Source organism: Myxine glutinosa, chromosome 6 (assembly GCF_964187855.1).
Source record: "Myxine glutinosa chromosome 6, kmMyxGlut1.1, whole genome shotgun sequence".
In the NCBI taxonomy this organism is placed as follows: domain Eukaryota; kingdom Metazoa; phylum Chordata; class Myxini; order Myxiniformes; family Myxinidae; genus Myxine; species Myxine glutinosa.
Genome location: NC_136266.1, coordinates 188784828 through 188798754, shown reverse-complemented (window position 1 = coordinate 188798754; position 13927 = coordinate 188784828). Strand labels below are relative to the sequence as shown.

General features: G+C 53.0%; 1 protein-coding gene across 1 annotated transcript in view; it reads left to right on the top strand.

Annotated features, from left to right (window-relative positions):
• The window catches only part of LOC137429050 (uncharacterized), a 60835-nt gene extending 48575 nt beyond the window's left edge, over positions 1 to 12260 (top strand). Inside the window, exon 2 of the mRNA XM_068119068.2 lies at positions 9946 to 12260. Coding sequence (XP_067975169.2) covers positions 9959 to 11116 — 1158 coding nt within the window. The 5' untranslated portion in view covers positions 9946 to 9958 and the 3' untranslated portion in view covers positions 11117 to 12260. The remainder of the gene's footprint in view (positions 1 to 9945) is intronic.
• The last annotated feature ends 1667 nt before the right edge of the window (positions 12261 to 13927 follow it).

Sequence of the window (13927 nt, the reverse complement as noted above, 5' to 3'; positions counted from 1 at the left end):
ATATCCTAGGTTATCACCATATCCTAGGTTATCACCATATCCTCGGTTATCACCATATCCTAGGTTATCACAATATCCGAGATTATCACCATATCCGAGGTTATCACCATATCCTAGGTTATCACCACAGCCTGGGTTATCACCGTATCCTAGGTTATCACAATATCCGAGATTATCACCACAGCCTAGGTTATCACCGTATCCTAGGTTGTCACCACAGCCTAGGTTATCACCATATCCTAGGTTATCACCACAGCCTAGGTTATCACCATATCCTAGGTTATCACCACAGCCTAGGTTATCACCATATCCTAGGTTATCACCATATCCTAGGTTATCATCATATCCTAGGTTATCATCATATCCGAGATTATCACCACAGCCTAGGTTATCATCATATCCTCGGTTATCACAATATCTGAGATTATCACCACAGCCTAGGTTATCACCATATCCTAGGTTATCACCATATCCGAGATTATCACCACAGCCTAGGGTATCACCATATCCTAGGTTATCACCATATCCTAGGTTATCACCATATCCTAGGTTATCACCATATCCTAGGTTATCACCATATCCTAGGTTATCATCATATCCTAGGTTATCGCCATGTCCTCGGTTATCACCATGTCCTCGGTTATCACCATATCCTAGGTTATCACCATATCCTAGGTTATCACCATATCCTAGGTTATCATCATATCCTCGGTTATCACCATGTCCTCGGTTATCACCATATCCTAGGTTATCACTATATCCTAGGTCATCATCATATCCTCGGTTATCATCATATCCTCGGTTATCACCATATCCTCGGTTATCACCATATCCTAGGTTATCTCACAAACTCATGAGCTCTTATATTTATGTCGTCAACCTTTCCTGGTGCCTTGTTGTATCCTCTGTCGATAAGCTCTTCCATGATCCTCTACCTTTTGTCGATGCAGAAACAAATATTTGCAATTGCAATTTGCAATTTGCAAATATTGTCACATTGCAGCAATTGAACTGTCTGTACACCACCCTTCAGGTAAAAGGTGATACTGGGAGACCACCCTTCAGGTAAAAGGTGATACTTGGAGACCACCCTTCAGGTAAAAGGTGATACTGGGAGACCACCCTTCAGGTAAAAGGTGATACTTGGAGACCACCCTTGAGGTAAAAGGTGATACTTGGAGACCACCCTTCAGGTAAAAGGTGATACTGGGAGACCACCCTTCAGGTAAAAGGTGATACTGGGAGACAACTCTTCAGGTAAAGGGGGATACTGGGAGACCACCCTTCAGGTAAAAGGTGATACTGGGAGACCACCCTTCAGGTAAAAGGTGATACTGGGAGACCACCCTTCAGGTAAAAGGTGATACTGGGAGACCACCCTTCAGGTAAAAGGTGATACTGGGAGAGTAAGAAACATGATGTGAACAGAAATGTTGAGCCTGCAGGAAGAGAAAATCTTTTTAGCAAAATACAAGCATACAGGTGAAGGTGATGCCAGCTCGGGAATAATAAATGTGAATTGAGAGAAAAATGAAAGGTGGAAAGACTAAGTAGTCTGATGCTCAACTACAAATGAGTTGTAAAACTTTCACACTGCACAGCAACAGGTACCGTGATGTAATCATCAATGCTGCTCCGTTATCCTTTCTGGGGGAATCATGGAATACGAACACATAACGGCTTTCCGTTTTCAAAAGATGGAGCAGGATGTTTAACATGCACCAAGGGGATCAAACAGAATGGGCAGCCGCCATCTTGTCTCCTCTGAAAGACTACACACTTGTTGGGCAATGCCATCAATGGCCTACTTTCATAGCTCCAGCATGACGGTTTACAGTCATGCCAACAATCAAAACACTCCACAGCTCAAAGGAGACTGTGCGTTCTCTGTGTTTTTTAAATGCAGGTGGGCCGACAGCAAAAGGGTGGGATCCATAACCATTCAGATTTACATGTAACCACAGAAAGGAATGTCAACCACCTGGAGTAGACCAGCATCACACGAGTAGTAGACCACACCGGGGGATGCAGGCAGATTCCCCAGTAAGAGTCACAATGAGTGGACCAGCATCACACGAGTAGTAGACCATACCAGGGGATGCAGGCAGATTCCCAGTAAGAGTCACAATGGGTGGACCAGCATCACACGAGTAGGAGACCACACCAGGGGATGCAGGCAGATTCCCAGTAAGAGTCACAATGGGTGGACCAGCATCGCACGAGTAGTAGACCATACCAGGGGATGCAGGCAGATTCCCCAGTAAGAGTCACAATGAGTGGACCAGCATCACACGAGTAGGAGACCACACCAGGGGATGCAGGCAGATTCCCCAGTAAGAGTCACAATGAGTGGACCAGCATCGCACGAGTAGTAGACCACACTGGGGGATGCAGGCAGATTCCCCAGTAAGAGTCACAATGAGTGGACCAGCATCACACGAGTAGGAGACCACACCAGGGGATGCAGGCAGATTCCCCAGTAAGAGTCACAATGAGTGGACCAGCATCGCACGAGTAGTAGACCACACTGGGGGATGCAGGCAGATTCCCCAGTAAGAGTCACAATGAGTGGACCAGCATCACACGAGTAGCAGACCATACCAGGGGATGCAGGCAGATTCCCAGTAAGAGTCACAATGAGTGGACCAACATCACACTAGTAGTCGACCATACCGGGGGATGCAGGCAGATTCCCAGTAAGAGTCACAATGGGTGGACCAGCATCACACTAGTAGTAGACCACACCAGGGGATGCAGGCTGATTCCCAGTAAGAGTCACAATGGGTGGACCAGCATCGCACGAGTAGTAGACCACACCAGGGGATGCAGGCTGATTCCCAGTAAGAGTCACAATGGGTGGACCAGCATCGCACGAGTAAGAGACTACACCAGGGGATGCAGGCTGATTCCCCAGTAAGAGTCACAATGGGTGGACCAGCATCGCACGAGTAGTAGACCACACCAGGGGATGCAGGCTGATTCCCAGTAAGAGTCACAATGGGTGGACCAGCATCGCACGAGTAAGAGACCACACCAGGGGATGCAGGCTGATTCCCCAGTAAGAGTCACAATGGGTGGACCAACATCACACTAGTAGTAGACCACACGAGGGGATGCAGGCTGATTCCCCAGTAAGAGTCACAATGGGTGGACCAACATCACACTAGTAGTAGACCATACCGGGGGATGCAGGCAGATTCCCAGTAAGAGTCACAATGGGTGGACCAGCATCGCACGAGTAGTGGACCATACCAGGGGATGCAGGCTGATTCCCCAGTAAGAGTCACAATGAGCGGACCAACATCACACGAGTAGTAGACCACACTGGGGGATGCAGACAGATTCCCCAGTAAGAGTCAAAATGAGCGGACCAACATCACACGAGTAGTAGACCATACCAGGGGATGCAGACAGATTCCCAGAAAGAGTCACAATGGGTGGACCAACATCACACTCGTAGTAGACCACACCGGGGGATGCAGGCAGACTCCCAGGAAGAGTCACAATGGGTGGACCAACATCACACTAGCAGTAGACCATACCAGGGGATGCAGGCAGATTCCCAGAAAGAGTCACAATGGGTGCACCAACATCACACAAGTAGTAGACCACACCGCGGGATGCAGGCAGACTCCCAGTAAGAGTCACAATGGGTGGACCAACATCACACTCGTAGTAGACCACACCGGGGGATGCAGGCAGACTCCCAGTAAGAGTCACAATGGGTGGACCAACATCACACTCGTAGTAGACCACACCGGGGGATGCAGGCAGATTCCCAGTAAGAGTCACAATGGGTGGACCAGCATCGCACGAGTAGTAGACCACACCAGTGGATGCAGGCAGATTCCCAGTAAGAGTCACAATGGGTGGACCAACATCACACTCGTAGTAGACCACACCGGGGATGCAGGCTGATTCCCCAGTAAGAGACAATGGGTGGACCAGCATCGCACGAGTAGTAGACCACACCAGTGGATGCAAGCAGATTCCCAGTAAGAGTCACAATGGGTGGAGCAGTATCGCACGAGTAGGAGACCACACCAGGGGATGCAGGCTGATTCCCCAGTAAGAGTCACAATGGGTGGACCAACATCACACTAGTAGTAGACCACACCAGGGGATGCAGGCAGATTCCCAGAAAGAGTCACAATGGGTGCACCAACATCACACAAGTAGTAGACCACACCAGGGGATGCAGGCAGATCCCCATTAAGAGTCACAATGGGTGGACCAGCATCGCACAAGTAGTGGACCACACCAGGGGATGCAGGCAGATTCCCAGAAAGAGTCACAATGGGTGCACCAACATCACACAAGTAGTAGACCACACCAGGGGATGCAGGCAGATCCCCATTAAGAGTCACAATGGGTGGACCAGCATCGCACGAGTAGTACACCACACCAGTGGATGCAGGCAGATTCCCAGTAAGTCACAATGGGTGGAGCAACATCACACTAGTAGTAGACCACACCAGGGGATGCAGGCTGATTCCCCAGTAAGAGTCACAATGGGTGGACCAACATCACACTAGTAGTAGACCACACCAGGGGATGCAGGCAGATTCCCAGAAAGAGTCACAATGGGTGCACCAACATCACACAAGTAGTAGACCACACCAGGGGATGCAGGCAGATTCCCAGTAAGAGTCGCAATGAGTGGACCAACATCACACTGGTAGTCGACGCTCTCGCTCCACAAAATCCCTACTTCCAAGCATGGAGTGGGCAGAATCATGTTATGGAGGTGTTTCCCATCAGCAGGGACTGGGGAACTTGCAGGATAGAAGGGGAAATGGCTGGAGCAAAATACAGAAAAATCCCAGTGTAAAACCTGCTGCCCTCTGCAAGAAAGCTGAAATTGGGATCGAAGTTCACCTTTCAGCATGACAATGACCCGAAGCACACCGCCAAAGCTACACTGCAGAGGTTAAGGAACAAAAAGGTAAATGTCCTTGAGCGGCCCAGTCAGATCCCCTGTGGCGGGCACCAGGGGCAATAATTCCGCGCACCAGTGGGTGGCGCGAGCGCCCAGGCGGGGACCGATGGCACATGCCCCGCCTTTCGACCGATTGGCCACGCCCGGGGACTAGGCGTGGCCTCGGCACATATATGCGGGCTCTAAGGTCGAGCCCGCTCAGTGCTGCACTTCGAGCTTTCGAAATAAAGACTTTTGTTTTAACAAACGCGTTGTGGCCTACCTCTTTGGCAAGCAAGTTGTGTGTGCGCAGCACCACACTTCACTGGTGACCCCGATTGGTTCAGCCGTTGCTGACCACCGAACGCGCCATGGCCACCAACGCCGTCGCAGTAAAACTCCCAGAGTTTTGGGAAGCACAGGCCGACGTGTGGTTCATGCAGGCCGAAGCGCAATTTCAGCTTCGAGGCATAACGGCGGACGAGACCCGTTACTACCACGTGGTCGCCGCCCTCGGGCCCGGCACTGCCGCCCGAGTCATGTCCATCCTGCGGCACCCGCCGGTCGACCACAAGTACGAGGCGCTCAAACGTCTCCTCATCGCCACGTTCGGCATCATGGAGATCGAACGGGCCGACCGCCTCCTGGACCTTCCCGAACTCGGCGACACATGACCATCCGTGCGGATGGATTTTATGCTGTCGCTGCTGGGTGACCAAGCCCCGGATTTCTTATTCCGGGCGCTTTTCCTAAACCAGCTACTTCTACAGGTACGCCTCGCGCTGTCCGGTTCCAAAATAAGGGAACCCTGCGCCCTGGCCGTAGAGGCCGACAAGTTTTTCGCGGCTTGCGACACGCGGTCGAGTTACGGTGCTGCCATCGTGGATCCCTGGGCAGAGGCTACAGCGTCCCTCGTGGCCGCTGCCGCGCCCCACCCACCAGCACAGCCACCGAGAACACCGCGGCCGCCGTGGCCGCCGCCGCTCCTGCCGCCACAAGCCTGGTGCTATTTCCACGCCAGGTTCAGCCACAAGGCTAGGACGTGTCGCCGGCCATGCTCGTTTGACAAGTCGGGAAACGACCGGGCCGGTGCTCGTTAGTGGCCATGATCGTCGGCCATTCCGGTAGCCTCCTGTTCATTACGGACACCTTGTCTGGGCGCCGTTTCCTCTGCGATACAGGAGCGCAGGTAGGCGTCATCCCCCCTCCATGTCCGACAAGCGGGCCGGGGCCCCGCGTTGCTTGCCGCCAATGGTACACCCATCCGCATGTTCGGGAAGCGCTGCCTCTCCCTGCGGTTCGGAGGGCAGCGCTTTCAATGGTTGTTCGTGACCGCCAGCGTGCCAATGGCATTGCTTGGTGCGGACTTCCTATGTGCGAATGGGTTGTTGGTCGACGTGAAGCGCAGACGGCTCGTCCAGGCCAAAACCTTTAGCTCGCTCGCTTGTTCGCTGAGCGGCTCGTTGAGCGGCTCACTGAGCGGCTTGCCAAGCGGCTTGCTGGAAGTTTCCGTCCCGGCGAATTTAGTTTGCACGCTTCCGGCAGCGGATGACTTTACCCGCCTCCTCGCCAGTTTCCCGGCCCTCACGCGGCCCACCTTCCCAGCGGGGGGCCGTTAAACATGGGGTGGAGCATCACCTCCCCATGGTCGGGCCACCGGTCTATGCCCGGGCACGCCGACTCGAGCCCACGAAGCTCATGCTGGAGCGGCTGGGGATCGTACGGCACTCCAACAGCGCTTGGGCTTCTCCGCTGCACATTGTGCCGAAGCCCGGTGGGGAATGGTGGCCGTGCGGGGACTTCCGCCGGCTCAATGATGCCACCACCCCCGACCGCTACCCGGGTCCCATACATTCAGGACTTTTCCGCCCGGCTGGCCAACACGACCGTGTTTTCTAAGGTGGACCTCATCCGGGGCTACCATCAGGTCCCCGTCCAAACGGACGACGTCCCGAAGACGGCCGTCATCACCCCTTTCGGCCTCTTCAAATTCCTAAGGATGCCCTTCGGGTTGAAGAATGCGGCCCAGGTGTTCCAGCGGTTTATGGATAGCGTCTTGCGTGACTTACCTTTCCTGTTTGTCTACCTGGACGACATCCGAGTCGCGAACGTGTCCCAGGAGGAGCACCTGCTCCACCTCCGCACGCTTTTCGAACGCCTGGGCCAGCATGGCCGAATCATCAACCCCGCCAAGTGCCGTTTCGGCGTCGCCACCATAGACCTCTTGGGGCACCGCATCACCGAGCACGGGGCCGTCCCTTTACCGGCCAAGGTGGAGGCGGTCAGGGATTTCCCGCGGCCCCGCACGATCAAGGGGCTCCAGGATTTCCTGGGCATGGTAAACTTTTACCACCGCTTTGTGCCCCATGTCGCCCGGCTCCTCCGCCCCTTGCACGAGGCCCTTCGGGGCAAGCCGGGCAAAGGTGACATCGCATGGTCGGAGCCGATGGCCACGGCGTTCGCGGGTGCAAAGCTGGCTCTGGCCGACGCCACCATGCTGGCGCACCCGGCGCCCGATGCACCGATCGCCCTCACCACCGACGCGTCGGACTACGCGGTGGGTGCGGTGCACGAGCAACGGGTGCGTGGTCTTGGCAACCGCTGACGTTTTTTAGCCGGCAGCTTCGCACGCACGAATGCCGGTACAGCACCTTCGACTGCGAGCTGCTCGGGCTCCACCTGGCGGTCCGACACTTCCGCCATCTGCTGGAGGGCCGCCCGTTCACGGCCTTCATTGACCACAAGCCCCTTGTGTTCGCGATGGCCAAGGTCGCCGAGCCATGGTCGGCACGGCAGCAGCGCCACCTCTCTGCCATGTCCGAGTACACGACGGACATCCGTCACGTGGTGGGTAAAAACAACCCGGTGGCGGATTGCCTTTCCCGGTCCGTCGTGCACACGGTCCACCTCGGGGTCGACTATGCCCGGATGGCGGAGGCCCAGACCGCCGACCCCGGCGTCCAGGCCTTGCGGACCGCCGTCACAGGCCTCCGCGTCACCGAGGTGCCGTTCGACGCTGCGGGCACGGCCCTCCTATGCGACGTTTCCCTCGGCCGGCCTCGCCCCATCGTGCCTGCTGGCTGGCAGCGCCCAGTGTTCGACGCCATCCACGGCCTGTCCCACCCTGGCTGGAAGGCATCCCAGAAACTCGTCGGGGCGAAGTTCGTCTGGCATGGCCTCAGGAAGGACGTCCGCGACTGGGCCAGGACGTGCCTCGCGTGCCAGCGCGCAAAGGTCCATCGCCACACCCAGGCACCGTTGGCCCCATTTATGGTACCCAAGCGGCGGTTCGACCACGTGCACGTCGACTTGGTGGGACCTCTGCCCCCCTCGCGAGGGTTCACCCACCTCCTCACCATGGTCGACCACACCACGCAGTGGCCGGAGGCCGTCCCATTGGCGGCGACGTCTGCGGCTGAGGTGGCGCAAGCCTTTATCGCCACTTGGGTTGCCCGGTTCGGTTCCCCCTCGGACATCTCGTCCGACCGCGGCCCCCAGTTCACCTCGGAGCTCTGGGCCAGGGTGGCGCAAGGGCTCGGGGTGAAACTACACCACACCACGGCCTACCACCCCCAGGCCAATGGCCTGTGCGAGCGCTTTCATCGCTTCATGAAGGCCGCGCTCCGGGCCAGCCTCCGTGACGGCGGCTGAGTCGACAGGCTCCCCTGGGTCCTGCTGGACCTCAGGATGGCGCCCAGGGATGACCTGCGCGCGTCCTCGGCGGAGCTGGTCTTCGGGCAACCACTGCGGGAACCGGGTGAATTTATCCCCGACTCCACGGCTCCTTGGTCCACGGCGCAACAGCGCTCCGCCCTTCAGGAGACTGCCCGGAGGTTCGCCCCGGTGCCAACGGCACACCACGGTTGCCTGCCTTCCCACGTTGCCACGGAGCTTCGCACGGCAAAGTACGTGTTCATCCGGCACGACGCCCACCGGGCACCGCTTCGACCCCCGTACGACGGGCCCTTCCGCGTGCTGGAGACCGGTGACAAGTTTTTCACGGTCGACATCGCCGGTGCCCCGGATCGCATTTCCGTGGACCGCCTCAAGCCGGCCCACCTCGATCCGGACCACCCCCTCGCCGGCAGCGCTGCCTCCTCGTCGAGGCCGCCCCCCCGGCGATCGGACCCCCGGCACCCGCGCCAGCAGCACTGCCTCTGCGTCGAGGCCGCCCCCCGGCGGTCGGGCCCCCGGCACCCCTCAGCCCCGCCGGCCCGCTACCCCCCAGCCCTGCACCCATCGCCAGGGGGCGTTTCGGCCGGGTCATCCGGCTTCCCCGCAAACTCACCCTTCAGGTGCGTGGGAATTCTGGGGGGGCGCGTGTGGCGGGCACAAGGGGCAATAATTCCGCGCACCAGTGGGTGGCGCGAGCGCCCAGGTGGGGACCGATGGCACATGCCCCGCCCTTCGACCGATCGGCCACGCCCAGGGACTAGGCGTGGCCTCGGCACATATATGCGGGTTCTAAGCTCGAGCCCGCTCAGTGCTGCAGTTCGAGCTTTCGAAATAAAGACTCTTTTGTTTTAACAAACGCGTTGTGGCCTACCTCTTTGGCAAGCAAGTTGTGTGTGCGCAGCACCACACTTCACCCCGACCTAAATCCAATAGAAAATGTGTGGAATTACTTGAAGATTTTTGTCCATCTAGTCAGGTGGCTTCGTTCTATATTTAAAGATTTCCGTTACCGGGCGGATAAAAGCACAATATTTGGCATTAGGCTCCCTTAGGGCCTATTAATTAATGTTAGCCTAGGAGCCCTCCGGAATTTAAAAAACATTTCATGTACAACACCAAAATTCAAGATGGCCGACATCGATGACAAAATATAGCGTTTCTCGAGTCCTGGTCGTCTTAAGAAGACCAGATTGGTTGCAAAATGTTGGTTTTTTAGGCCACTGGACACACTGAATAGGATTTTGAATATTGCAATATTACCAGTAGACCTACAACGAGTTCCAGCAAAATATTTATGGAACTACACACAGAAACTGGGTTCTTAATATTCCAATATGCTTGTATCTTTTCAGTGTGTGACTCAACATGGAGCTAAACTGGGATCACTGCGTGATTTGCCAACGGGACCCTGCTGAACCCTTGAAGTGTCCCTTGCAGAGCCCTGGGACAAGTGGTGACAAAACAGATGCCTACACATCATTCCTGACCAACGTAGAACAGTTCCGGGCCGTTGGTGCTCTTCCAGCCGAACTCTATTTTGGGAGTGATGAAACTGGTGACAATTTTGCTTCTCAATCTGCTTCCTGGCACAAATCTTGTCATTTAAAATTCAACAATTCTAAGTTGCTAAAGGCAAAGACGGAGAGAGAGCACAACCCTGATGATGAACAGAAAAGGCACAGTAAGCGCAAAGCACTGAACGTTCAAAAGTGCTTCTTCTGCGAGAAAGGCGAAGAGGAAAATGTTCGCCATGAAGTTTCAACATTTGATGCCGACAAAAATATCCGGGACATGATCACAGAGCTAAACAACACCCAACTTATGACTATAATAGTTGGAGGAGATGTAATTGCAATGGAGGCAAAATGCCATCTGGCATGTCTGGTCAAGCTGAGAAATCGCTACCGTAGTCTCACTCGCAAGGCAAGCCAAACACCTGAAAACACAGATGAGAAAATGAACGAGTCTCGGGCGTTTGAAGAACTGACCAGCTACATTGAGAAATCTGTGGACTCTGGAACTCTCCTCTTCAAGCTGTCTGAGATCCACTCTCTGTATGTGAATCGTCTTGAGGAACTGGGCATCAAGAAACTAGTCAACAAGACCAGACTGAAGGGTCATTTGCTAGAACGCTTCCCAGAGGCACAAGAACAGTATGATGGGAGAAACACGATTCTCATTTTCAAGGAAGGCATGAGAAATATGTTGAAGGAAGCTCTGAAGAATCGAGACTTCTCAGAAGATGCTGTTATCCTGGCCAAAGCTGCTACGATAGTCAGACAAGACATCTTCAGCCATCAAGGCTTCAAATTCACTGGTTGGTTCCCTGCAGAATGCCAAGAAGACTCACTGCCCTCAAGCGTCAAGTCTCTTGTCTCCATGATCTTGAATGGTTCCAACTTGAAAGATCAAGACAAGCGTGACTCGCAGACTTTCCTAACCATCGGCCAGTGCATCGTTTACAACAGAAAGAAAAAAAACATCTCGTACTGCTGCGAATACCAGACACACTCTGGAGCGTGAGTCACCCCTCCCCATCTACATTGGCATCAATATGCATGCACTGAGCAGAAGCAAGAAACTCATCCAGCAGTTATACCAGATGGGCATCAGCATTTCTGATGACAGGATTATGGAGATTGAGGACTGGATCGCCACTTCTACCTGTGAACGCTTTGCAGAAGATGGAGTTGTGTCTCTTGCTTGTCTCCGGAAAGAGTTGTTCACTGTTGGCGCCCTGGACAACCTAGACCACAACCCCAGCTCAACCACTTCCATAACCTCATTCCACTGGACTGGAATCAGCCTTTTCCAGGTGCCTACTAGGACTGAACCTGGTGTGAGCAGACCACCTATTACAATACCACCTTCTGGAAATGAAAAGCGCTCACTTCTTGACAGCTACGCCTCTGTCCCAGCCATACTATTGTCTCCATTGTGTGAGAGAGTAAGGGAAATTGAGAACTACTTGGAGACCTACGAATAAAGCATAGTGATGTTATTTGCTTGAAAATTGAGTTTTGTCTGTTCAATTCGAATTACTATAGTTATTCTAATAAATGCCCTGGACTTCTTAATATCGTCTTGACTAGCACAAGGCCAGTTACTGAAATACATGATTCACTATTATTAACTTTGTTGGGTGATAATATTTCCCTTCCAGAAGAGGGTGGATGTTTATTTGAAATTTGCCATTTATTGGAATAATAACGATCTGTATAATATTTACTCCCGCCAGGGAGTAATGCATTCACTCGTGTCCGTGTGTGTGTGTGTGTGTGTGTGTGTGTGTGTGTTCGTGTGTTTGTGAACAAGATATCTGGAAAAGTTCTGAACGGATTTGGATGAAAGTTGGTGGGATGATTGCCCTTGGGATAAGGAATAATTGATTAGTTTTTGGTGAAGCTCAGGATATTATTCCCGATCCAGGAATTTTTTGAAGGATTTTTTACCATTGGAAGATGGGGCTCATTTTTTTTAACATTATCTTCTATATATTCTATATTTAACATTGTGATATGAAAATAGTTTTCATATTTGTTGTAAATGTAGTTTAAACTCGTGGTTATGCGTTAGAGCGGTGTATTTTTTTTAGCAGCGTCGTCTTCAATGTTCCTTTTTTTTTCTTCTAATAAAGACATATTCTGTCATTTTAAAACCACCAAAGTGTGTATTAGCTTTCCCCGTTTCATAAAATGTATCGTTTTATACGTATAATGCTTTAAAACGTTTTTTTTTTTGTTTTTTTTTTTTACCTCAGAAGAGATATCAACATTTAGCTCAGCGAATGTCATTCGTGGTGTCGGTATTTGATGAACTTATAAAGACTTAGTTCCAGATTTGTCAATGGCTGAGGTATATTAACAAACGAATAAACAGATTTGGCAAAATTCCAACTTTTTTTTAAAAAAAGATCGCATATTCACCCAGGGTTGTGAGAGGCTAAAGAAGAAGAAACCTCGCATGGGCTTCCCAGACCAAATAAATAGTTCTGGCTCTGCGATTTTCAGGTTTATTACTCCCACCAGGGAGTAAAGCATTCGATCGTGTCCGTCCGTGTGTGTGTGTGTTCGTATGTTCGTATGTTCGTGTGTTTGTGAACAAGATATCTGGAAAGGTTCTGAACGGATTTGGATGAAAGTTGGTGGGATTATTGCCCTTGGGATAAGGAAGAATTGATTAGTTTTTGGTGAAGCTCAGGATATTATTCCGGATCCAGGAATTTTCTTTGGAAATTTTTTTGGGAAAGATTTTTTCTGTTTTACTGCATTAAAGCTTTTATTCTTATTCTTAAATTATGTTTTTCTCCTCTAATTCCGAGATATATCAAAATAAATTCTCTGACAGTTATGGCTTACTTTCTTTTTCATTTATTGTTTTGGGGAGAGGGGATGTTAAACAAAACGTATTATTCCAACTAAACCCACGGCGGGAGTATGCGCTCTACCGAGTGGCGTTCTAGATTACAATATATTGGTTGTGGCGGGCACAAGGGGTAATATTTCCGCGCACCAGTGGGTGGCGCGAGCGCTCAGGCAGGGACCGATGGCACATGCCCCGCCCTTCGACCGATCGGCCATGCCCAGGGACTAGGCGTGGCCTCGGCACATATATGCGGGCTCTAAGCTCGAGCCCGCTCAGTGCTGCAGTTCGAGCTTTCGAAATAAAGACTCTTTTGTTTTAACAAACGCGTTGTGGCCGACCTCTTTGGCAAGCAAGTTGTGTGTGCGCAGCACCACACTTCACTAGTGACCCCGATTGGTTCAGCCGTTGCTGACCACCGAAAGCGCCATGGCCACCAACGCCGTCGCAGTACAACTCCCAGAGTTTTGGGAAGCACAGGCCGACGTGTGGTTTGTGCAGGCCGAAGCTCAATTTCAGCTTCGAGGCATAACGGCAGACGAGACCCGTTACTACCACGTGGTCGCCGCCCTCGGGCCCGGCACTGCCGCCCGAGTCGTGTCCATCCTGCGGCACCCGCCGGTCGACCGCAAGTACGAGGCGCTCAAATGTCTCCTCATCGCCACGTTCGGCCTCACGGAGATCGAACGGGCCGACCGCCTCCTGGACCTTCCCGAACTCGGCGACACACGACCATCCGTGCGGATGGATTTTATGCTGTCGCTGCTGGGTGACCAAGCCCCAGATTTCTTATTCCGGGGCGCTTTTCCTACGCCAGCTACCTCTACATGTATGCCTCGCGCTGGCCGGTTCCAAAATAAAGGAACCCCGTGCCCTGGCCGTGGAGGCCGACAAGTTTTTCGTGGCTTGCGACACGCGGTCGAGTTACGGTGCTGCCGTCGTGGATCCCGGGGCAGAGGCTACAGCAACCCT